Source organism: Carassius carassius, chromosome 9, assembly GCF_963082965.1.
Source record: "Carassius carassius chromosome 9, fCarCar2.1, whole genome shotgun sequence".
NCBI classification, from domain to species: Eukaryota; Metazoa; Chordata; class Actinopteri; order Cypriniformes; family Cyprinidae; genus Carassius; species Carassius carassius.
The window spans coordinates 26,814,694-26,838,735 of record NC_081763.1 but is presented as its reverse complement, the minus strand read 5'-3'; the positions used below and the strand labels follow the sequence as shown (position 1 = coordinate 26,838,735).

At 40.7% G+C, this 24,042-nt stretch overlaps 1 protein-coding gene across 2 annotated transcripts in view; it reads left to right on the top strand.

The window, feature by feature from the left end:
* LOC132149449 (collagen alpha-1(XI) chain-like) overlaps positions 1-23,042 on the top strand; it is a 49,665-nt gene extending 26,623 nt beyond the window's left edge. For both annotated transcript variants that reach the window (XM_059558694.1, XM_059558695.1), the window contains 56 exons: positions 28-102; positions 384-467; positions 1,477-1,533; positions 1,680-1,733; positions 1,822-1,875; positions 2,111-2,164; positions 3,215-3,268; positions 3,440-3,493; positions 3,873-3,917; positions 4,619-4,672; positions 4,808-4,852; positions 5,932-5,985; positions 6,108-6,152; positions 6,487-6,540; positions 6,862-6,906; positions 7,305-7,358; positions 7,921-7,965; positions 8,197-8,250; positions 8,450-8,557; positions 8,648-8,701; positions 9,057-9,110; positions 9,207-9,251; positions 9,407-9,460; positions 9,572-9,616; positions 9,743-9,796; positions 9,876-9,929; positions 10,359-10,412; positions 10,547-10,654; positions 10,890-10,979; positions 11,178-11,231; positions 11,326-11,433; positions 11,535-11,642; positions 11,727-11,780; positions 12,426-12,479; positions 12,793-12,900; positions 13,306-13,359; positions 14,647-14,700; positions 15,570-15,623; positions 15,804-15,857; positions 15,944-16,051; positions 16,122-16,175; positions 16,272-16,325; positions 16,412-16,465; positions 16,550-16,603; positions 16,698-16,805; positions 16,937-16,990; positions 17,140-17,193; positions 17,440-17,547; positions 18,076-18,129; positions 18,310-18,345; positions 18,615-18,668; positions 18,753-19,062; positions 19,908-20,020; positions 20,139-20,207; positions 20,859-21,092; positions 21,619-23,042. In XM_059558694.1, the coding sequence (XP_059414677.1) occupies positions 28-102; positions 384-467; positions 1,477-1,533; positions 1,680-1,733; positions 1,822-1,875; positions 2,111-2,164; positions 3,215-3,268; positions 3,440-3,493; positions 3,873-3,917; positions 4,619-4,672; positions 4,808-4,852; positions 5,932-5,985; positions 6,108-6,152; positions 6,487-6,540; positions 6,862-6,906; positions 7,305-7,358; positions 7,921-7,965; positions 8,197-8,250; positions 8,450-8,557; positions 8,648-8,701; positions 9,057-9,110; positions 9,207-9,251; positions 9,407-9,460; positions 9,572-9,616; positions 9,743-9,796; positions 9,876-9,929; positions 10,359-10,412; positions 10,547-10,654; positions 10,890-10,979; positions 11,178-11,231; positions 11,326-11,433; positions 11,535-11,642; positions 11,727-11,780; positions 12,426-12,479; positions 12,793-12,900; positions 13,306-13,359; positions 14,647-14,700; positions 15,570-15,623; positions 15,804-15,857; positions 15,944-16,051; positions 16,122-16,175; positions 16,272-16,325; positions 16,412-16,465; positions 16,550-16,603; positions 16,698-16,805; positions 16,937-16,990; positions 17,140-17,193; positions 17,440-17,547; positions 18,076-18,129; positions 18,310-18,345; positions 18,615-18,668; positions 18,753-19,062; positions 19,908-20,020; positions 20,139-20,207; positions 20,859-21,092; positions 21,619-21,765 (4,068 nt within the window). In that variant the 3' untranslated portion in view covers positions 21,766-23,042. The remainder of the gene's footprint in view (positions 1-27; positions 103-383; positions 468-1,476; positions 1,534-1,679; positions 1,734-1,821; positions 1,876-2,110; positions 2,165-3,214; positions 3,269-3,439; positions 3,494-3,872; positions 3,918-4,618; positions 4,673-4,807; positions 4,853-5,931; positions 5,986-6,107; positions 6,153-6,486; positions 6,541-6,861; positions 6,907-7,304; positions 7,359-7,920; positions 7,966-8,196; positions 8,251-8,449; positions 8,558-8,647; positions 8,702-9,056; positions 9,111-9,206; positions 9,252-9,406; positions 9,461-9,571; positions 9,617-9,742; positions 9,797-9,875; positions 9,930-10,358; positions 10,413-10,546; positions 10,655-10,889; positions 10,980-11,177; positions 11,232-11,325; positions 11,434-11,534; positions 11,643-11,726; positions 11,781-12,425; positions 12,480-12,792; positions 12,901-13,305; positions 13,360-14,646; positions 14,701-15,569; positions 15,624-15,803; positions 15,858-15,943; positions 16,052-16,121; positions 16,176-16,271; positions 16,326-16,411; positions 16,466-16,549; positions 16,604-16,697; positions 16,806-16,936; positions 16,991-17,139; positions 17,194-17,439; positions 17,548-18,075; positions 18,130-18,309; positions 18,346-18,614; positions 18,669-18,752; positions 19,063-19,907; positions 20,021-20,138; positions 20,208-20,858; positions 21,093-21,618) is intronic.
* The last annotated feature ends 1,000 nt before the right edge of the window (positions 23,043-24,042 follow it).

Here is a 24,042-nt window from a genome sequence, read left to right as displayed (position 1 = left end):
TGAGCTAATTGTCTCTCCTCCCACAAGGGTCCTGAGGGACGTCCAGGGCTGCCTGGCGCTGATGGGATACCGGGTCCTCCAGGCACTTTGCTTATGTTACCCGTAAGATGAAGTCATTCCTTCAGTAACACATTTAAACCACTTGGATCTCATTAGCAGAAGTTGTTTGCCAGAGGAAAATTAACATTTTACATCACAAAACAGGAGGCCTGGCCCTCAATAGCATATTTTGGCCACATGGTGGAGCTGTGATATAATCAGAATTAATGGCATCCAGTATATTTCCATTTATTTGTGGGCTAAACATGTTAAAATATATCTTTAATAGTGACTTACTTAATGTACATAAAATATTTAGTTAGTAATCTCCTTTTTGCAATAAGTTCCAGTATGGTGGAGACTCTCAGAAGGGACCTGTGATATCTGCTCAAGAGGCGCAGGCTCAAGCCATCTTACAACAGACCAAAGTAAGACACCCAAACCAAACTTCACTCATTTATCATGACTGTATTATCAGCGGCGTTTGCTTAAACAAGCATCACTTTGAATAAAGCTCTTTTATAGGTTCAGGGATTTCAACAAACCACTGACACCCCTAATACAGTATGTGAAGAGAGGTGTCTGTTAGTTTTTAACAATTAGATTTGGGATATTTTGCTCTGCATAAGATAAAATAGGTGGAAGAATCCTATAAAGGTGCATTGAAGGACCAAGCCATATCATTTTAGTTATATGACTTTGGTTATAAGCAATATCACTTCATATGGTTTTATGTAGGTCTCTTATGTTCACCAAGGCTGCAATAATGTGATCAGTAAAATAGAATAAAAAAGTGCATGTTGTTATAGTGTAAAATAATTGTTTTCTATTATATATTAATGTAATTAATTCCTGTGATGCAAAGCTGAATTTTCAGCATCATTACTCCAGTCTTCAGTGTCACATGATCCTTCAGAAATCATTCTGATTTGCTGCTCGAGAAACATTTCTTATTATCAGTTGAAAACAGTTGTGCTACTTAATATTTTTTTGTGAAAACTGTGACAGCATTTGATGAATAGAAAGACAATTTATGTGAAATATATTTTCTTACTAAAAAACAACAAAAACATAACTGTAGTGTTCTGGATTTATTCAAATAAAACTGATTTGACCTGACTTCATTATACATTTAAGTTTTTTTCTTTGGTTCTATTTTTATTTTTTTTACAGCGCACCAACACAAAAAATCTGCTCAGAAATTTTACAATTATAGATGTTGTGTAATATTGTATGGTGTTACAGTGTATTATCCCAATAAGTAGTTGTTTATAATCTATGCTCAGCTTAAAGCCAGCTTTGAGAATAGGTCATTTTTTAATTTTGGACAATATAGAAATGTTACGAATTCTGTACAAATACAAGTATAAATGCAGATTGAGAATGAGGAAAAATGTGAAACTTTTTCTGTTTGTTTGTATTTTTATTTGCTTCTAGCTATCGTTGAAGGGCCCTCCCGGTCCATTAGGTCTCACAGGAAGGCCAGGCCCAGTAGTAAGAAGTCTTTGTCCTCCCCTTTCCAGTTTATTTCATTTTTTATTTTTGCACAGCCCATGCTATCTACTTCAAATTCAGATTGTTTTTTGGGGTTTATTGAATTCAGTGGATACTTTCTGTCTGAAAATGTATGTTTGTTCCAGGGTCTTCCAGGTCCCAGTGGACTAAAAGGGGACAGTGGAGAGCCTGGGCCTCTTGTGAGGATATTTCCTTTTATATTGTCTCTTTACATTAAGTATCTTTTAAAATCATCTGTCTGTCTGATTCTTATTCTTCTCTTTTCAGGGCCCACGTGGGTTGCCAGGTCCTGCTGGTTTTAATGGGAAACCAGGAAAAAGGGTAAGACTGAACATCTCACATGCAGTGTAAAAAAAAAAAAAAAAAAAAATCAATGGAAGATTGATCAAAGTTCAAGTCTGATCCATTTAATTAACCTCATCATGAATATGAATTGGGCGATAACAATTTTCTTATTGATGTGCTGTGTTTTTTTCTTCATGAATATTGCATAAAGCAGTGAACACTGGTGCACAGAATATGATGACGATGTGGTATTCTGCGTTTCACTTTGCAGGGCCGATCAGGGGCAGATGGAGGTCGAGGGGCTCCTGGAGAGACAGGAGCAAAGGTGATTCACCGTATAGTCCCATTAGGACAGGCCATGCACAATAATAAGGACTGTGGCTGTATTCCATTATAAAAATCAGCTCCCTCTACAATTCAAGTTTGCAAGTCTGACTTTAACCTATGATAATTAGCGCTGCTTGCTAAGGTAAGTCACTACTACTATTACTCATTATGTTAGGGGTTTGAACAACCTCCCTAATGCTAAATATTAAACCTCAGTACATATCTCATTTGAAATTGCAAGAAGCAAGCTACTTCTTAGCAACTGCACAGCAATGCCCTAGCAACCAACCACAAAAGAGTTCTTCAGGGATGACTTTTTACCAACTCCCATTTTCAAGACTCTTAAAAGCTTAAAATAAAAAACACGAGTGAGGTAGTACTAAAGTATTTTATTCCGTAGAATAAACATGAAGATATTTCAAGCTTGTGTAAACCACAGACCTTATTTCAGCCTTTAACCAAAAGAAAAAAACATTTCAAAACCCACTGACTTCAGGGTGATATTACCAGATTTGCAAAAAATAGTAACTTCTGGGATTAGCTTGTGTGTGTATGAACTCAATTTGTAGATTCAGCTGCTAGAGCTAAAAAGAACACCGGAAACTTTAATTTGACCCTTATAGTTCTGGCCATTGATGGAACCGTTTGCTATTGAGAGCTGTGTTTTATTGTGTGCACTGACAATAGCAAGCATTCAGTCCTGTCCAGCTGCAGGACCCATCAGTAAATAAATCACTCGGAGCTATTTAGCACAACAGCAGCGTGTTTGATGAGGAAGTGTGAGGTACTCTCGCAGCTTTCCGAGTCCCAGCACCGGATGCAGGCTGAGAATCGCAGCAGATGGGAAGATTCCTCTGAGGCGGCCTGTCAAACCCTGCCACATGCCACACACACCTCTGCCCCATAGTCACTTCTCACATCTGTGCGTTTGTGTGTTCGAAGCATAGCATATGACATTGTGAAAGAACACAAGTTCTGTTTAGCTAATGAAGTGTGCTGGTTGAGTGTGTGTTTGAAAAGGCTGTTTTGTCGATCTTACTTTTTTCAGGGTGACAGGGGCTTTGATGGACTACCTGGTCTTCCAGGGAACAAAGGACATAGAGTGCGTAAAGAACACCAAATTGCTTAATCAAATCACACAGTCTGTTTACTGCTAATTCAAGAGTGGCTCTTAGATATGTCTAAACGCTCCACTTCACTTTTAATAAATCAAATTTAGAATTCATATTGTGTGCCGTATCTCAAATGTGACTCTCATGTGAACATTCCTCAGGGAGATGGGGGGAAACCAGGACCCCAAGGTCAACCTGGAGAGCCCGGTCATAAGGTAATACAGATTTGCCTTTACTTCTATCCTGTTTTTCGGAGCTTTGTGCAACTCCCTAAATGAGTCTTTTATCAGATTACTAATAATCCATTTAAAGATCCCCTGCACTGCCCCAGGTGTGTACTCACAAATCGCATGAAAGAGACAAGCCTTGCACTGTGTGGGATGTTCTCATTATGCAAAGTTGAAAAATGTATGCAGCTAAGATTCACATTGATCACAGCTTTCAAGAATGGGGATATTTTTGCATACATAACCCTTCTGACATCCTTTCCCAAAGACTAAAAATCCGGATCTCACTTATTTTTTTCCTACCAAAATAAAGATGATTATATTGGCAAACTAATCTGAAATGTTGGTCTGACATTTCCTATCACAGGGTTCGGATGGACCTGTTGGACCAAGAGGGCAACCGGGAGAACCTGTGAGTGACACGACCCAACCCACAGACAGATACACATGCACATGAGCGCATAAACATATACACGTTTCTGACATCCCATGGGTAGCCTCGTGTTCCTGCTTGGCACAGCCTGATTAATGGTGGCTCAAGCGCCATTTAAGTCTCGGCAGGTGAGCTGTGATCCATTGGGACTCTGGCTGTTTAAATGGATCACCCAGAGTAGTAAGGGACTTGAGCACCATTACAGCACGATGCCTGCCGAGAGAGAGAGATCCAGTGGAAATAAATGCGGGATGGAGATAGATGAGCTGGGAGATTGGCGAAGGGAAGAGATGAAATCCTGGCCTGCATGATAATATTTCCATATCAATCACCTCCCTGGAGATCACAGATGTGGCTCTGGAACAGGTGGCTTGGCCGGTGTACAAAGACCAAGACTGACAAAAATAAAACACACACGCCAGCCATACACACACACACACACACACACACACACACACACACACACACACACACACACACACACACACACACACACACACTAGAGGAAATAAGAGGTTTACACATGTTCACATAAACATCAGCACAGCCTAAACAGATGTACACCCTTGTGCATATACCAGCTGTAATCTGTAGTTATATACTATTCGATCATTAACACACTTGACCTTCATAACGTTAATGAGAGTTCCTGATAATTTTCTGATTGTTGTTCTTTACAGGGGCTAAGAGGACTTGTTGGGCCAAGAGGGCCACCTGGTCCACCTGGGCAGCAAGTAAGACAATTGCCCATTCTTAATATTTACATAATGGCTAGTTTTCATGCACAACATGCATAAAGGTGCTGTGGTTTTATTAGGATGTTTAACTGCTGCATTACTGTGAAACAAAACCTTGTGTTTTGCTTTTAGGGAATTCAAGGCGTCAATGGTGTTCAAGGGGCAAAGGGCAACTTGGTGGGTCTACTATGAAGTTTTCCATGCATGTATTACACAATGTCAGCCGACAAATAAATTTCTGAAAAGAGCACTGAAAGGTTTAGTATGGTTATTCGAAACAACATGTCAGATATAACCATTGAGAAATAACTTGTAGAGGGTCTGTTGCACTGGCAGACAGGGTAACAAATCCCTTGAGAGCTGTAGAGAAAGGTTACCTCAAGCCTGCATCTTTTCAACTGACATATGCTGCTGTTAAGTCATGTTGAAATGATAGTATTTACAAGACGATAGCAAATGATTTATACCACAATGGTTTAATTACCAGTGGGAACTCTACAATTTCTTTGAGCCCCAATTTTCAGAGTTGGGGACGTGTCAATTAAAGAATCCCAAGAGAAGCTAATTGATATTGGTTGTAATTAAAGGAATGATCCTGGGTTAAAAAAAACTTAAGCTTTATTGACAACATCTGTGGCTTACCACAGAAAACTTGGACTCATTCCACAGTTTTTAAAAGGAAATGTGTTGACAGAAATGCACTTACAATGAAAGTATATAGATATGTTGGCCATTACCCATACGGGTAAGTCTCCCATTCAGTGTTTAATTTTCAACACATTATTTGTTGGTTTTACAAACTGTGAGTTGATTTTTTTTCTATGGGTTGAATTTTCATTGTGAATGTTGACTGTACATTTTTGTTTGTATGGACTTTGTGTGCTGTTGATTAAAATCAGCTATAAAGCTTGACAGAAAATACTACTCATTTAGCCAGTTTATGAGGCGACAGCACTGCGCAGCAAAACTATATTTCTCATCGTTCTCAGTGACAGCTAGAGAGAGCTAAAACTTAAAGCACCAATAATGCACATCCTTTGCTCATTATTTTGTGGTAATATAGCAGCAAATTAAAAAGTGAAATAAAGAGAATAAACTTGACATTTTAAATGAACACACACAGTCATAATTAGACTTGCAAACTAAGTAGAAACTTCCCAGGAGGACTTGAATGCAGCAAAAAGTCCTGAACTAATGTCTTTACAAAATGATGATTATCATCATGCAAAACTGATGACTTTTTCCCCATTTTACAGGGACCATCTGGTGAACCTGGACCTCCAGGTCAACAGGGGAACCCAGGCATACAGGTATACATTTATCTACACTCCAGTACTGCCTAATGAAGCCATGCCAGCAGTGCAAATGTGCACTGTTACTGTAGAACAAAAGTGACACTTTTGCCTTTGAATAAAGAATTGTTCTTTTTCAGGGCTTCCCTGGTCCACAGGGGCCTATAGGCCTGCCAGGAGAGAAGGTAAACTCTACAAGTCTTGCTTTATTTCAGTTTTAAAGCACTGACCTTTGACCCCTTAGTAGACGAGCATTTGAAAAGAAGCGTTGAGTGTGGGTGAGTGAGTGAGCATCTTAGTGTGTGTGCTTTTATTCAGGTTTCCATATTAAGTTAGACAGATAATCAATAGCAAAACTTCACATATGTACACACATACAAGCACACCTTCTCTCAAATGTGCCTAAGCACATTATGGATATTGATTGCATTTAACAAGCTGGGCATATAGGGTATAAAGGTTTTGTTTTGTGGTTTGGATCAGATGAGTGTGCATGTTTGTGTTTTTTTTTTCAAACAGGGCCCTGAGGGCAAACCTGGAATGCAGGGCCTTCCTGGGATTGATGGTCCTCCAGTAAGTACTGTTCTCCAAAACTACCATTATTTGCCATGAATTTTAATTAGTTTTATTTATTAAGTATCTCTCCCAGCCAGCAGGGGACACTATGGTGCATACAGACACATGCGCATTGGCAAATTTCATTCACTACATCAAACATTTGCAATGAATCTTCACAGCATAATTTTCATGCACAGAATGCTGAAAAAGCGATGATGCAGAATCCTTAGTCCAAGCCTGGCCTTTTGTGTTGGCTCATTAGCTGTCTAAGAAAAAGGATGTTCCCTAATCAGCCCGCTGTCATGCTAACACCTGGCTATCCTGTTCAAATCACAGGGTCATCCTGGAAGAGAGGGACCCCCTGGGGAGAAGGGACACCAGGTGGGTTACAATCACACACACACACACACACACTAAAGAGTCTAAATGCGGCACCATGCAGAAAAGCACTGTCCTCTTCATGGTCCTCTCTGTCTGAAGCCTTTTGTTACAGGCGCTCCAGCTGCAGTCGCTAAATTATCACCGTTCACAAAGCATAACGGCGTGCTTTTATGCATGCGCTATCACTGTAATTGCACACTTGAATCAAGCCATCGGTTTTGTGCGGTCATTGTTTCATTTTCACCAATGTAGACTTGCGCTGCATCATCATCACCAAGAAACATATTATATTGGGCCACAATAGTTTAATCGTAGATAAATGACAGGGTATTGTTAGTGCAGTGCTTTCTCCTTCACTGCTTTAACACTAAACTGACATTGCCTCTTTTTCTACTCAGGGTTTGTCAGGAGCACAAGGGCCGGTTGGATATCCTGGGCCCCGTGGAGTCAAGGTGAGCAGTTTTGAGATCGCAGCTAGTACGGTTAGCTCCAAAGACACTCAAAGACATTCGGTCTAGGATGGCAGACTTTTGATTGACAGTCCGAATGTCGGTGAATGGCAGACAACTGGCTCAATTAGACCAGTTTAATTCTCCCCGGAAAAACCTTGACACTGCGCAACACTCGCGATGGACATTGGAAAACTCAACAAGGAGGAAAACGAACCTGTCTGGGCTTGTTTGTGTGGAAGTGTGTGATGCCTTCAGCCATGTGGTCAAGGAAAAAAATGGATTTATCCTGCTAGCACATAAATTTACTCTGATGGTGTCATCCAGATTATTGTCATCTGTGTCTGTATTCTGTCACAGTGGTGTTTTTATTTGTTGCTGTATTTCTTATCTCCAGCATTTTGCAAGCCGTGACTTTTATTACTTTAAACAGTCAGTGTTGGTATTCATGTCAAGACATCCTATCTGAGATTCTGCCTTTCAGGTGAACGTTCCCTACTTGAGGTTTGGAGATGTGAAAAGATCTCTGCGGTGCACACTGATAAATTTGGTTCTTTTCTAACAGGGCACAGATGGGGTGAGGGGACTGAAGGGTAGCAAGGGGGAGAAGGTGAGAGAAAAAACATAATCCACTTGTTTTCTCATAACAAAGCCAAGGGAACAGAAGACACATTCAGTTATCACTATAGTGATAAACCACTGTGCTTTACTGATAGTGGCTTCACATGATGTATGATTTTCTATGTCGTTTCTTGAATGTATCTATGTTTTCATGCTGCACATCTGTGTGGAGCAATTTCAAGATATTTGTGGAGAATTGAAATATTTTTGTCCGTTACAGGGTGAAGATGGTTTCCCAGGGACCAAGGGTGACATGGGCATCAAAGGAGACAGAGTGAGTCTTTCCATTCAGCCCGAAGAGTGTGCTTGTTAAAACAAACATCATTATTATTGCTCAAACATTTTCAATGCCTTACATAATAAACTACAATGTTTGAGTAGTCACTCACTGTTTGTGCTATTTTGCCAAAAACTTGAATTAAAAAATGGTGATGACCACTCAGAATTTCTTGTTTGTGTGTGTGCATTCTCAGGGTGATACTGGGGCTCCTGGAAATCATGGTGAAGATGGACCAGAGGGGCTGAAGGGTCAGTCAGGACCCATGGGAGAGCCTGGATCTGCGGGCATTGCTGGAGAAAAGGTAATTGCAGCATGTAGTCTAATGGGCATTGTTTATATTCCAATTATTTTTGTTTGCCTTCATTTTCCTGACTTCTCATTCCATGTGTAGGGCAAACTTGGAGTTCCAGGATTGCCTGGATATCCCGGCAGGCAAGGCTCTAAGGTAAAAATAATATATATATATATATATATATATATATATATATATATATATATATATATATATATATATATATATATATATATATATATATATATTTTTTTTTTTTTTTTTTTTTCAAAATCTGAAAGCCGCAGGTCTCAGTTATGGCATATTAATATTTCAATATTAAATTTTTACCTAGGATGATTAATGGCTATTTAGAGGTTGTTTTATTAATAGCTTATCTGAAACTACAATTATTATTTGGCTTATTTATGGCAATGGGACTTCAGAGGTTAATTTGTAGTTAATTAAATGTAGCGTTTGATTAATGAATGGAATGTGGTAATTGATTAACCTTCGGGTCGGTCCACAGGGATCAGTGGGCTTTCCTGGAACAGCTGGGGTGGAAGGAGAGAAAGGAAAGAGGGTAAGAGGCCGATGGCCATGGTACACTGTCTGAGGGATCACACATACCCCGCTACATCAATGTGTGTGTGCTCATTTTTATATCCTTTCTTTACAGGGTCCTGCTGGACAGACTGGTTCTGACGGTGAAAGAGGTCCAAATGTAAGTCTTAAGCATACTAATGAAATGTAAAACCTTTATTGTTTTACTACATACACATGCAGGGAGTATTGAGGGAACAGTAAATAATAATTGATTGAACAATTGTTTTAATCATGCATTTTTGTAAGCATATTTGAGTGTCCCTGTTGTTGTAGGGTGCACGTGGGGGAAGAGGAGCAAGAGGCCCGACAGGAAAGCCTGGAGCCAAGGTAAGAAGTCCATCCTCATACAGACAATGATCCTTTAGAGATCCTTATAAATAGGTGGTATGGTATGTGTTTAAAATTCGTGTGACATCCCTTTCTTTGTCTTATGCTCAGGGCTCTGCTGGTCATGACGGTCCACAAGGTGCCACAGGAGAGAGAGTATGTGTTATCTATTACAATTCTCTTCGTATTACACAGTCAATCTATGAAATTAATGTGAGATTTCACATTTCTTTTCATTGCCAGAGATAAATGAATAACAGTTTTTCTTCTGCTCTGCTTCAGGGCCCTCAAGGTCCACAAGGACGGGATGGAGAGGCCGGGCCAAAGGGACCAAACGTAAGTGACCAATAAAGAAAGAAAACTCTTTGAGAGAATGAAAGGATATCTCTAAAAGCTTTTGGGCCTTTCTTTTCAGGGCCCTCCAGGAAAGGATGGGTTGCCAGGTCACCCAGGCCAACGGGGAGAGCCAGTGAGTCAGTTTCATATTTTAAAAAGAATCGTTTCATAGAAAGGTAACCATGGTGATGTCCCAAATGGTGTGCTTGATGTGGACTTGTGACACAGTTGATGTGACTTGAGAGCACCCTTCTGAATCCTTAAATGACAAATAATCAAAGACCCTGAGACCACTGTGTGTCTCACTTGTCAGTTAATTACTCGAGTGCTTTTAAGAGCCACTGTTTGCCCTCTGAGCTGAGCTAATGCAGAATTCACAGTGAATTACTACCTGACATTTTATGAGCCATCACATCACCCAAGTGTGGGGTGAGGACTGCATTTGGGACAGGGCCCATCTTGGTCTTTAAATTATTTTCCATATCTAGATACACTGAATAGTAATTAGTTGTTTGATAAGCAGTGGGAAAGAACATTTTCAAATTTAAGTATTTCCATATAGGGATTTCAAGGAAAGACTGGTCCCCCCGGGCCTGCTGGAGTGATTGGCACACAGGTAGGTTGATCATACAGGCTTGAATGAACAATGCCTTCATTCATGAAGTCTTCGTTCAGTTCCATGAAGCTATGCAACATTTATGAATGTTTGATCTGATCTAACAGAGCTGTCTCACTTATCTTCTATTCCAGGGAAAAACTGGGGAGACTGGCCCCACTGGAGACAGGGGACATCCGGGTGCCCCAGGACCCCCTGGAGAGCAAGGTCTGCCAGGAGTCACAGGCAAAGAGGGAGCCAAGGTTAGATATAGCATTAGATAAGATAGCATTGAAATCCTTATCATTACGTAACACACCAAACACATCCATCTAGTTATAAGTTGCATTGCTCATTACACTCCATATGTTTCTGCTCATTCAATATGAATAGAGCTCCCAGCATGGCTCAGTGCCTATAAAGAGTGATGGATGACTCCTAATGAGTGAGAGAGTTGTGGAAACAGGGATCCATTTTTCTGTGTTCTCTGGTCTCCAGGGAGATCCAGGCCCCGCAGGGCTGCCTGGGAAGAGTGGTCCTGCTGGGCGTCGTGGATTCAGAGGAGAAAGAGGCTTACCTGGCACTCTGGTAATGTACATCAGCACATCTGAGAGAATCTTCTTACAATCCCTGCTGTTATGGCTGCTGCCTTTACATAAGTGACAACTGTTCCAATATGACAGCAGACTTTGTACAAATAAACAGATGGCGATTGTTCTAGTATTTCTTTTGACATGTATCTTATCTCTTCTGTCTCTATCTATCTCTACATGTATGGCTTTTTAGGGTACTGCTGGTCTGAAGGGTGGGGAGGGCCCCCCTGGTGTTGCAGGACCTATTGTAAGTGATTTTTCCATGCTCCTACATTTCCTCCTCCTTTTTTTTCTTAATATACTTCACTTAACTAAAATGTTACATTCCTTTGTCTGTACAGGGTGCCACAGGAGAAAGAGGACCCGCTGGACCTGCAGGTGCCATTGGTCAGCCTGGTCATGCGGGAGGTGTTGGCCCCCCTGGGCCAATGGGAGAGAAGGGCGAGCCGGTGAGTGTCGACAGGATATATTACTTTGTGAATTGAGAAGATTTACTACTGTGATAGAGTAGCTTCAAGAGCAATTACTAATTACTTCTATTCCTCTTTAGGGTGAGAAAGGTTCATTTGGTCCTGCTGGGCGAGATGGAGAACAAGGGCCTGTGGGATTACCGGGTCCTGCAGGGTCACCTGGTCCACCTGGAGAGGACGGAGATAAGGTACAGCTTTGACTACTTTTTCAGCAGTTGCACATGCTTGTGCTCATACTGCTTGTTATTAATGGTCATGTGTATGTTTTTCAGGGGGAGACAGGTGGACCAGGGCAGAAAGGCAGCAAAGGAGACAAGGGAGAGGGGGTCAGTATCTCTATCTTTTCTCGGGATGTGTCCGAATCCGAATACAGTGTTTGGAAAGGAAATGATGTGTACTACGGAACCTATAAAGGGAATAAATGCAAGATGGGAAGAAAAAATATATTTCATTGCTTTCTCTCCTAATTATATTGTTGGGTAATTACACTGTATATAAAACATGGACATCAGGGAGCAGCTATTAATATGTGGGGCATTGAAATCGCTTTTGTATGTGTGCTTGCTTTTTTACTTTCACTTTCAAGATTCACACCTATGTTCTGTGTAAACTACGGAGCGGCTGTACTTACTGTACCACACATTTTACAAGATTAGATTTCAGTTTACAAGATTAGATGTCAGTGGTGTTCAGGATCTGCAAATCATTTGCCATCGTCCTATCAGTCATCTCTCTTTAATCTGTTATGTGGTAAGGGAAATTTTATGTACTGTAATGTACGTAACAAGCTGCTGCTAGCAAGCTGCTAACCATGTCCTTTAGTGGCTCCGTAGAATGCTCTATTTTTTACTGTGCCTTTCTGAATATGGATTAACTATTCGGCACATCCCTAATCTTGTCATATGTGCTGAATATTACATGAACTTTCTTTAGAGGTATGTAACACCATATCTCTGCATTTTATCTCACAGGGTCCCCCAGGGCCATCTGGGAGTCAAGGACCTCCTGGACAGCTAGGAGCACCAGTATGTACAGTATGAGTGTGAAAGTCGTGACATTTGCCAAGTATTTTAACACATACTCAGAATTGGTGCTCTGCATTTAACCCATCCAAGTGCACACACACAGCAGTGAGAAGTGAACACACACCCGGAGCAGTGGGCAGCTATATATCCAGCACCAGGGGAGCAACTGGGGGTTCAGTGTCTTGCTCAAGGGCACTTCAGCCATGGGTATTGAGGGTGGAAGAGAGTGCTGTTAAGTGCGTGACTCAATGTGAGGGTGATGCTGCTTAAAATTCTGTGTGTGTTCATAGTCCAGCACTCATGTCTCTTTCAGGGTCTGGATGGAGAGCCAGGGCCCCGGGGACAGCAAGGAATGTATGGCCCTAAAGGAGATGAAGGTCCTTACGGTTTTAAAGGGGTGAATGGACCACCAGGGTTGCAGGTACAGCCTATGCCACATACATATGATTTTTCACACCATCTTTCCACAACGCGACTATAAAATTAAACCAAACTAAACCTATGAAATCAAAGTTGGGTCAATATATATATACAGTTTATATATATAAAATAACAGAATGTTGTTTGGTTTTCTGGACATTTTTGCAAATAGACTGTCATTTTAAATCTACATCCCTGAGTTGTTACATATTGAGCATTCTTTCAGTTCCAGATGTCCTTATCTATTGACTGCATGCATGAATTCACTGTTCGCAAAACCTTAGTTAATCTTCATCCAGATGGGACATAGTTTTCACAGTTCATTGAGGGGGCTAATCCACCTTAATTCTGAAATGTGTATGACTCTAAAATTAAATCTAAAATTAAATTAAAATTAAATCTTTAGGGAATGCCAGGACCCCCAGGAGAGAAGGGAGATACCGGAAATGTTGGTGCTATGGTAAGATGTGCAGATCACATATGTACTACTCATATGAATACTAGAATCTGTTTTTTTAGCATCTATAATACCCCTAAATGATACACAATGCATGCAGCAAGTTTGAAAAAAAAAGATCTCTCTTTTAGTTCTTGAATTGTATTTTTTAAATTGAATTTTAATCATTGAATTTCAATCGAGGCATTTGAGGAAGTTCAATGGTTCAACAGAAGTTAAATGGAATTGTAAAATTCTCCAAAAGAAAGGAAGATTCATAAGTACAACACTTATATATCAAAGTTGTCCCAAACTGAGTATTAAGTCAGTCCAACATTCCAAACCTGCACAAAAATTCTCTTAACAGGACTCTGTGTGTGTAGGATGAGAGTCAGTAGAGAACTATAATACAGTGAAAGATGAGGAAACCATGAGAGAAGCTGTGTGAGACTGGGGCATTATTCATGTGTGTGAGTGTATAAGTGTCAGGCCCGTGTGAGCCGAGAGTGACAGAAGAGAGAGTAATGCTGGTTCTGAAGTGGAAGGCAGCGTGACAGCTGCTAATCAGATTACTGTGAGCCTGGGCTGTCTAATGAGCACGCTCCTTTTTGACAGTCTTCTCGCGGCTCCGTCAACCATGAAGGAATGCAAAACAAGATTGTCAACAGTTCCACACACATGCACGATTAGATGAAGTGCATCAAAATTGGGCAAAAACAAAGCCACAAGACCTAACTGGGAACATCTCATCCGTGAGTGAATGCTGTGGATCATGGGATTTCCAGGCCCTAATGCACAGCCACTGAATTTCCCGTTTTCCCTGTACCAGTTTGTGCTAAGCCTCTTTGATGGATTCTGAAGAGTAGGGTATTGTATATTGTTGAGCCTACACACTCAGCCTTGGTGTTGATCCTTCGCAGTAGTCTATCCAGCTGGATGCCTCGCACTGCACTAATATCTCTTGGTGAAGACCGCGTGTGGCGTGCTAGCAATGATTTTGGTCAGATTTTGATTAATGGCTCATGTTCCACCCTCTGCAGCAATAAGTGGTTTGCCTCAGGAGTTGAGAATTCATGCAGTGTAACCAGAGAATGGAGAAGTGAGATGCTCCTCATTAAAACCCAGGCACAGCACACAGAGAGGAAATCAGCCCGCCCTTAATAGCCTGTCACCGCCATGTCAGAGATGTAAGGAAAAAAAAACACCTCTCTGACACAGAGAAACGAGCTGATTGTACAAAAAGAGGAGAGGGAGCAAAAGAGAGAGTACATGACTAATGAGATAAATGCTTAATCTTTTGCTTCTCATTAGGGCCCTCCAGGACAACATGGCCCACGTGGCCCCCAGGGACCCAGTGGGGGAGAGGTAAGTGTCTTTGTGTTTTCCTTTCTGTCTATCAGACTGCTGTGCAGTCAAGTTCAAGCATAGGACAGTAGATTAGTGCTGATTAGGGGTTGTTGTCCCAGTACTGCTGAGACATAATGAGAAGTCTTTGTTTCACGACTCCAAAGAACCCATCCTGTGTATCAACACTCTTCCGTACCACAGATGAACCCCCCCCCCCCCCCCCCAGGCTGTTATGAGGTCACATACGACACCTCATATCTCTTTCCTCAGTCTTTCATCCTCCCCATGTCTCTTTCTGCCCACCCATGATTTTGAGAGTTAAATTATTAACAAGAAGTGGGATATGATCCTTCTTCAAGAGTTATATTTACTTCTCTATGAATGATTAAGGAATATTAGACTATCATCCTTGAGAGAGAGTTACATTTACCTCTATTAATGGCCGCCTTTTAACATCTCCCATGTTTTAATAATTGAAAAGTGAGAGAACAGAGACAGATGCGGCAGTGACCCGTACACCAGCACTCTCACAGAGCTGGAGAGGAAAAGAGAAGTGTTGTGCACTGGAGCTCACTGTGCACATCATATGAGAAGCGTCCAGTATACATGTGCTTGTCATCTATTTGGCTTCATGTGTGCACCTCACTTAAAGACACCAGAGACCAGGGCAACCAGTTCAGTTTAGACTCACCCAAGATATTCATATTCAGCCACTGCAGCCATAAACGCCTCTGCCAGGAGGAAGCTGGATAATATGGCGTTTTACACCATGCTTGGTAGTCTGTAATCTCATCACTGTAATGTCAACAGTCTGCAACTAGAGTAGACAGCCTTGCATGCATTATGTATGAAACTGACTTAGTTTTGTTTTTGTTCTCTGTGGCAAGGGTCCTCAGGGCATGCCGGGTGGAGTGGGCCAGCCAGGAATGGTGGGAGAAAAGGTAGACCTCCCTTTCACTGTCTATAAGTGTTTTTTGTGATTTATGGGGGAGGTTGTGTTTATTTGTTGGAGGGTGCTTGCCTCTGTAACTACGTAAACATGTAAGCCTAAGTATGATAGATGGTTGCTTTCTTTCTTTTTGCTTCCTTCTCTTTGTCGGTCTCTATTGCTCTCTCTCTAGGGTGATGATGGAGAAGCAGGGAATCCAGGAAATGTGGGCGAAACTGGCCCCCCTGTAAGTAATTTCTTCCTGTTACCTCTTTTCTCATTAGTCTTTGATCCCCCATGTATCACTAAGCACCCTGTTGCTTTAATGTCAAGGGAGAGAAAGGTGAAGTGGGTGAGAAAGGTGATGCTGGCCCCCCTGGGGCTGCAGGACCCCCAGGAATCAGAGGCACACCTGGATCAGATGGACCCAAAGGAAACCCAGTGAGCAACTATTCCCATAGTTAAACTGTCAGGATATTTATACTCTGACACCATCCATTTTCCTCAACAGGGTCCCCTTGGATTTCCTGGAGACACGGGACCCCCTGGAGAACCAGGTGCGAATGTAAGTGCAGCAACACCTGCATCAATTCAAGCTTCAAGATTGACACATTTTGATGGCAAATTCACATGGTGATTTGAATATAATTTTTGGTATTAGGGTATTGATGGTGGTCCAGGAACTAAAGGGGATAATGGCGAACCTGGTAAAGCTGTAAGTAGAGTATTCAAGCACTTAGAGATATCGATCTAATGATATATTTGAGAAACTAATTTAAATAAATATTCTGTTTTGAACAGGGACCCCCAGGAGCCTCAGGAGAGCCTGGTCCTCAAGGGCCACCTGGACGGAGGGTGAATTTCAATTTTGTACTGAATGACTCCCATAATATAAAAAAAAAAATTCTGTAATCTAATAACTAGTCTCCTTCTACGCAGGGTCATGTAGGTCCTGAGGGAAATGAAGGGAAGCAGGGAAAACAGGGGGCAAAAGTGAGTTTTTTTCAATAATAAATCTTCACGTAAACTCATGTGTAGCATGTACCTCTTATTCAACAAAGACAACTGTCATTTTTATCTTCTTCAGGGTTCTGCTGGTGCTGAGGGTCCAATGGGAAAAACAGGGCCTGTCGGACCACAGGGACACCCTGGAAACCCTGGTCCAGAGGGATTGCGTGGGATTCCAGGCTCTACTGTGAGTCTATGTTACAGTAAATCAATCTGTAAATAGCAGATATTGAATAATGTGACTTACCCACACTTATTATTGATCTCTCTGACCGCTTAATCTAGCTTGAATTTACCACTCTGTCTGGTCCTTTTCAGGGAGAGCAAGGGTTAAATGGGCCCCCAGGGCAAACGGGACCCCCAGGACCAATGGTAAAGTTTTCACCACTACTTTCTCTCCCATATCTATCTACAACTGTATCACATGCTGATCTAAGAAAAGAAAACAGATGATTTTGGGTTTGTGGCAAATTCTGCCTCAAAATGAAATTGCCTTTTGTGACTGGCTTTGCTTTATATAGGGTCCAGCTGGATTACCAGGACTGAAAGGAGATCCCGGCATTAAAGGAGATAAGGTTTGAGAGTATCATAAACACTTCAGACTGCGAGTTATGATACCTGACTGCATCATAGATGTGTGTGTGTTTTTTTTTCTTTTCGATTACAGTTCATCTCTCACTAAAGCCAAGCAGAAAACATATCTTCCGAGCACTGTGCTCATTGTGAAATATTGTGAAGTATTTGTGTTTGCAAAATTATGACATGTGGTAACTAATGGCTCAGTGCCCTAGTCTAACTCTGCTGTTCTTTATGCTGTCTAGGGTCATGTTGGGCTGATTGGACTTATTGGACCACCAGGAGAAATGGGAGAGAAAGGAGATCGAGGCCTGCCAGGAAATCAGGGAGTACAAGGCCCCAAAGGAGATGGTGTATGTATACATTTCAGCTATGATCAACATTATATACTTTATAGTATATAAGCATTTGATTTTAGAGCATTAGCATTTAGAGTTTTATAAAATGTATGTTTTTTTTATAAAAATGTATTTAAATGTATGTAACAGAGTACGCAACAATGCACAAACATTCTCGAACAAGCCAATCACAAATTCACTAAGCACATGCTAAGGATCCTGAGAAAGTGTGATTGTTTCATAAGAAAAGTTCAATAAGAAGCTATAACTTTCTTTCATGACCAATGTCTTAGAAAGGTAGGATGCCTTTGAATTTAATGTCTATTTTGTTGATAGATTGGTGGGCAAATGTTAGCATGATGACTAGTAGCCAGCATAGAAGTTGGTAGAATCTTGGTTGTCAGGTGCCAATGAAAAAGACAGATTATAATAATGAAAATGTTCAAATGTAAACATATTGGAATGATGTTAAACGTACCCCCCTTAACTGTCTTTATTAATGGTGGTCTTAAAGAAAATGTTATTCTGTTCTCTTGATAATAGGGTGTTTCTGGCCCCCCCGGCCCGACTGGTCCACCTGGATTCCCCGGGTTGTCTGTGAGTTGCCATTTTTGAAACATTCCATTTTTTTCCCACTTTATTTACCTTAGTTTTATTGAGGGACAACAACTCCTTTTGAAGGTACCTGTTATGTTTAAATATATTTATGGAGTCATTGCAATTCTTTTTTTTGTATTTTAATTTTTTCACCAATATTATTTTCTATCTCACTGGTAGGGTGCAATTGGTGAGAAAGGATCTAAAGGAGACCAGGTTAGTATATATTTTTCATTGCAATCCTGTTTTTTAGCCTCTCTCTGTTAATATGGTATTTGTTTTGTTTTTTATCTGAGCTTTTGCTTCTGTTATGAAACCTGGGTGAAAGACATCATCAGTGCCTGAGTTGTATCCTGCTGCTCTAACTTGGATAATCCCTCTGAACGAATCGCCTTATGAAGCGCTGTGTTGGCAGGGGCCTTTGAGGGAAGTGCCATTTTTAGGGATGCCTGACTAAACTGTTTCTGTTTCTCTCCCCACCACAGGGAGCCATCGGTGCAAGAGGAGATCCAGGACCTGCTGGCCCTCCTGGATTACCTGTGAGCCATCATAAAGTCTCCTTACTTTTCTGTTTCTTTCTGTTTTCATGTCTCCTCATGTCACCTATCACTCTCTTTCTCTAGGGCCCACCAGCCACCATGATCGAGCCTCTGCCAATCAGAGAAGGACGTAAAAAGCGAAGGAGACACTCAAACCAACAAGGAGCCAGAGTCAGGTCAGAGAGTGAGGACGAGGAAGCAGTTCAGTTCAATATGGAGGATTTCCTACAGGCAGACGAGTCCCTGGATGAGCCTGAAGGCATGGAGGAGGTGTTCGCTTCACTTAACTCAATGAAAACAGAGGTGGAGCTCATGAGAAAACCACTCGGGACCTTCGAGAGTCCTGCCCGCACATGCAAGGAGCTGATGTTGTGCCATCCAGAATACAAGGATGGTGAGGAAATTTAATCACATTTCCCATTAGTTAATTAATTTCTCCCATGGGGAAATTCACTAAGAATGCCTGCTAATTGTGCCCGTCTTGGTTTATTTGCACATGCTTCCTGTTCACTAAAGGAATTATGCAAATCAGGTAAAAGCACACAATTTAAGATGAATAGAATTTGCATCGTGCAATTCTCTATCAAGCAGGTCAATTCAGAGTGCTTGGTTGTAAAAGATGCTGCAGACTACCACAATCTGACAAACTTCAATGGAACTACAGTATATACGTAGAATCACTACATTCCACTGAAATCCTGAATCAGCTTTTAAAAATGCAGAATGTGCACTTGTCTACACCACACATATGGAGATATATATATCCAGATGTCTTTCAAACTTTTCCTTTTAAAACGGCACTAATTGGAGTTTATTTGAATTTGTTTGAATTTATGCATTTGGAATTAGCAACATACAGTTTGTCATTCTCTGGGAATTGACCCCATGACCTTTGTGTTGCTAGTGCCATACTTTACTGTTTGAGCTACAGTAATGTCTTCCTTTTCTTGCCATACATTTTAGTTCTACTTCATTTTAAATTCATGAATCAATTTGTAATATAAAAAGGATTCTCAATTCTGAATCCCACATGACATTGGCAAATAGCACTAGCAGTATTTTTAATGATTCTAATTTACATGAAAAAGAGCTGTGTTTGTGCTCTTTGTGCATTTACTTAATTTAAAAAAATTAATTACTGCAAGTGACTATTTAGTGAATTTGCCCCATGTTATTCTCCCTAGCTTAATGAGTATTCAAAAACTATTTTAAGAGATCTTACAATCCACCTCCTCTTAGGTGAATATTGGATTGACCCAAACCAAGGCTGCCATCGAGACTCCATTAAGGTTTTCTGCAACTTCACTGCGGAGGGGGAGACCTGTCTGCACCCTGATAAACGATTTGAAATGGTGACTCTCAAACCATACTCACAAACACTGCACACGTCTTCCTGCAGTCTGAGTTCAACAGGCCTTCTGGAGTCTGAAGAAAAACACATCTGATCTGTCTCCTCATCTCTCAATACAGGTGAAGCTGGCCGCCTGGAACAAAGAAAAACCGGGCAGTTGGTACAGCCAGTACAGAAAGGGCAAACAGGTGCTTTTCCCTTCCAGTGTTTTTCTTTAACAGTCTGACTGTCAACACAAGTTTGAATCTAGACACCTTTTTATATAACTTTTTGCCTCAAAATTATTTATGGTCAACATAAACAGAAAGGCAGTTTCTTAGAAACATACTGCCACATGCAATAAATAGACCAGATGTTATACAGAATTTTTACTCTCAAATTAATGGCGGAACATGGTGAAAGAGATTTTCTAAACTGTCAAACAGTCAACACAGATGTATCACTCAGTGGGTATGTGTCTTTGATAATAAATAAATAAAATAAATGGTATGTCTGGTCTAGAAAAGGGATATGTTAGAATTTATATGCGGCTCTATCTGAAATGCCTTGGGCCAAACTCTCTTGAGTGCACGCTAGCGACCTCCACCCATCTTGACTCATTAAATGATGCTTGAAACTAACAGCTAAAGCCTGTTTCACTCGGAGCTTATTTGTAAGGTGTGACATCTGACCTTGTTATAGAGATTTAGGCAGACAGATGTCACTCTCTCCTGCCTTTGTTAGAAATAACATCTAGGAGGGGTATGTAAGTTTGTATGGATGTCACGCAATCAGTGTGTCTAAAGAGCTGTCTTTGATTAAGCTGAGTGCTCCTTACCCATGATTCCCCATTGCTGCAGTTCTCCTATATTGACACTGATGGAAATCCAGTTCCTGTGGTTCAGCTGACCTTCCTGAAGCTCCTCAGTGCTACAGCTACGCAGAGCTTCACCTATAGCTGCCAGAACTCTGTCGGCTGGTACAACGTGGCGAGCCACAGCCATCAACATGCCGTACGGTTTCGCAGCAGCAACGAAGAGGAGATGACACAAGCCAAATCGCCCTTTATCACATCACTGCATGATGGTTGTCAGGTGAGGAGATTTATAAAATTAAGATGACCTCACGCAAGCAGTTTGTCCACTGGTTAATGAATAAACACCCTCAAATGTATAGTGCAATTCTAGCACACCCCAAAACCAAATCAAGACTTTGTAAAAGGGCATAATAGGACCCCTTTGACATTTTTTGATAGTTACTGCAGCTCTTTTCTGGTGTACCTGAAGAACCTGGTTATGCCGTCACAATGGGTTTGTTTGTAAACAGTAATTTGGTCTGTTTGGGAACTTCTTTAGAAAAATGCCCACACTTAGTTTCTTGGAGTTTAATGAATCACCAAATTAGCCTTCCCTTAGTGGAGAATGGGGAGCTAAAAACAGTCAGAACAAGCTAATTCTAAAATAGCACCCAAATAAGCCTATTTCAGCAGGAGTTTAATGCATTATACAACATCGGAACCTCACAGGGATACACTCAGCAATTCATAACTGAGCAAAAATACACTATAGAAGTCCAAACCAGGAATCTTCTTTCAACTCACGTCTCATTTTCTTTCCACAGACACGTAAGGGTCAAGAGAGAACCATGCTGCGGATCGACTCGCCGCGATCAGAGCTTCTTCCGGTCATAGATGTAGCAGTATCAGACTTTGGGAATAACAACCAGAAGTTTGGCTTCCATGTTGGACCTGTGTGTTTTAATGGCTAAAACAGTGCCCTATCACAGGATTCGCCAGCTAAAGAAACGAGGTCACCAGTGATATTTATTAAGTAATATGTAGACGGTGGGTTTGTGGCACGTTTCCAAATGACTTTTGAACTTCTGATGGGTTGCAGAAGCCCACAAATCCATGGTGGCTATGCAAGGATGGCAATCAGGACATTTATTAAAGGGAAGTCTTTTTTATCTCCTTTTTATACTGTACTCACCTGTGGATTAAATTATGAGGGACGACCCACTATAGTTCCCAGAACTGCTCCGGCTGAAAAACAAATACATCGTTTGTCTGTCATCTGCGCCACAGACCGTTTTAGCCCATAGCATATATATTGAATTTACAGCCTGTGACTGGGATCTCATATTTGTTTGTCTCATTTGATAGCAATGATTTGAAATTAATTTGCCACTTGAGGGATCCGCTTCGACATTGAAGAGTAAATATTTCTGAGCCCCATTTTCCTGCCTTGACTGCAATATGATGCCACCTGAGGCAAAGTATACCTCTTTACTAGTTCGACAAGAAAATACCACCCCGATCTGTTTGTAATTCCTCACTTAGATATTCCCCGTCACATCAAAAATGCAGTGTTACTCATATTTAATCAGTACACGCTCATACTTTACATAAACAATGTTAAATAAGGCCCGAACTTTTCAAAATTCAAAGCAGTTTATGCATGACTCAAATGGAGCCCAGCTGCTTATTAATATGTAAAGTAGTCCGCTCACTTAAGCTGCTTGTCTTGTTAGCGGGCAGCATAGTATGTTTGCCTGTCAGTGATCCATGTTTCCATGGTGCTAGCATATCAACCTTTGCTCCACATAGCTGATTTGCTTCATATATGTGTGGTAATGAATGAAAAATACTGTGTCGGATTGAGAGAAGGGTGTTATATGAACATTACACTGAAGACTAATTAAATTATGCTTCTTTTTAATGTAAACTCATTTATATCTGAATTTGTGATTACCAAGTTCCTGATCATCAACCTCAAGAGTACTGTGTGCTGTGTATGTGTGTTGATATGTCATGTTTGTTGTGTGGAACACTGTGGTGCTAAAGCAATTCGTGTAATGATAATTTGTTGTCTCAGGGTGCAGAGGTAGGAAAAGGGAAGACATATGTGGTGCTTAATACTAATGGAGGGAGATAAACACTCACAGAAAAAAAGTGCTGTTATATACAGCCAATATGGTGCAAAATATATTTGTAAAGACCAGGCTCGCCGATGATGTAATGCTTATATCTATGTAATATATTGCAAATGATAAGAGTAAATGCATTTTATACAATGTTTACTTAAAACTCACATAAAATTGAAAAAAAGAATAGGTTTACAATCTGTTGAAAATGAAAGTAACTTCCAAATCTGTTTATCGTGTAAGAATAAGAAAATAATCTGTATTTTTCTAACCCCATTGACCCTATTAACTCCTCAGAAAACAAGACTTTTTGCAGGTAAATACATCTCGATTTAAGAATTTTGTACTGTAAAGCAATACAAAAATACAGACCAAGGCAAGTTTGTTATTAGACTGACATAAAGCAAACTACCAAATCTGTTAATCAGCACATTCAATTAAACACACTTTATTCACAAAAATTAAAACCAAAAATATATTTTTTGATATTATCTATTGACAGGATTGCTTTGAAACTACATAATGTGGATCAACCTAATTTGTTAATTGGACAATCCCAAAATGACTAAATATTGACCGATTAATTGACCTGTTAGCTATCGCTAGCATCCTTATTTCTAAACTAACTTCAGTCCTGCCCATCCTGACCTCTGAACCCTCCTTTGTATAGTGTCTGTGCTACTAATTTTACACAGTGTACAGTTATTATAAAGTATGAATGATAATACTAATTCTTTTGCCTGACAGTTGTATTTGTAAAAAAATGATGAGCGAATTAAAAAATGCTGTTCTTTTAAGGAGACCTTTTCATTGTCTTCGGAGTGCAAGTAATTTGGGGGGTTTTGAAGCATGTGTCTTTTTTGGAAAGGATCAGAGACACTGTGATGTCTTCTGTAAAGGCAACAGACAAGCATGTCTCTTCATTAGCTGCAGCTACATTCTCTCGCTCTCCCTGCACTTGTAATCAACATCACTTCCTACCTCGCAGATGTAATCAACCCTGATTCACTCTCCAGTTCATTTATTTCAATTAACTTTTGTTTCCTTCCCCAGGAGAAGAACCACAAGGAGAAGGGGAAGCAGACAGCCCTTTGTGTGAACGTGGGTGCGTAAATAATGAAA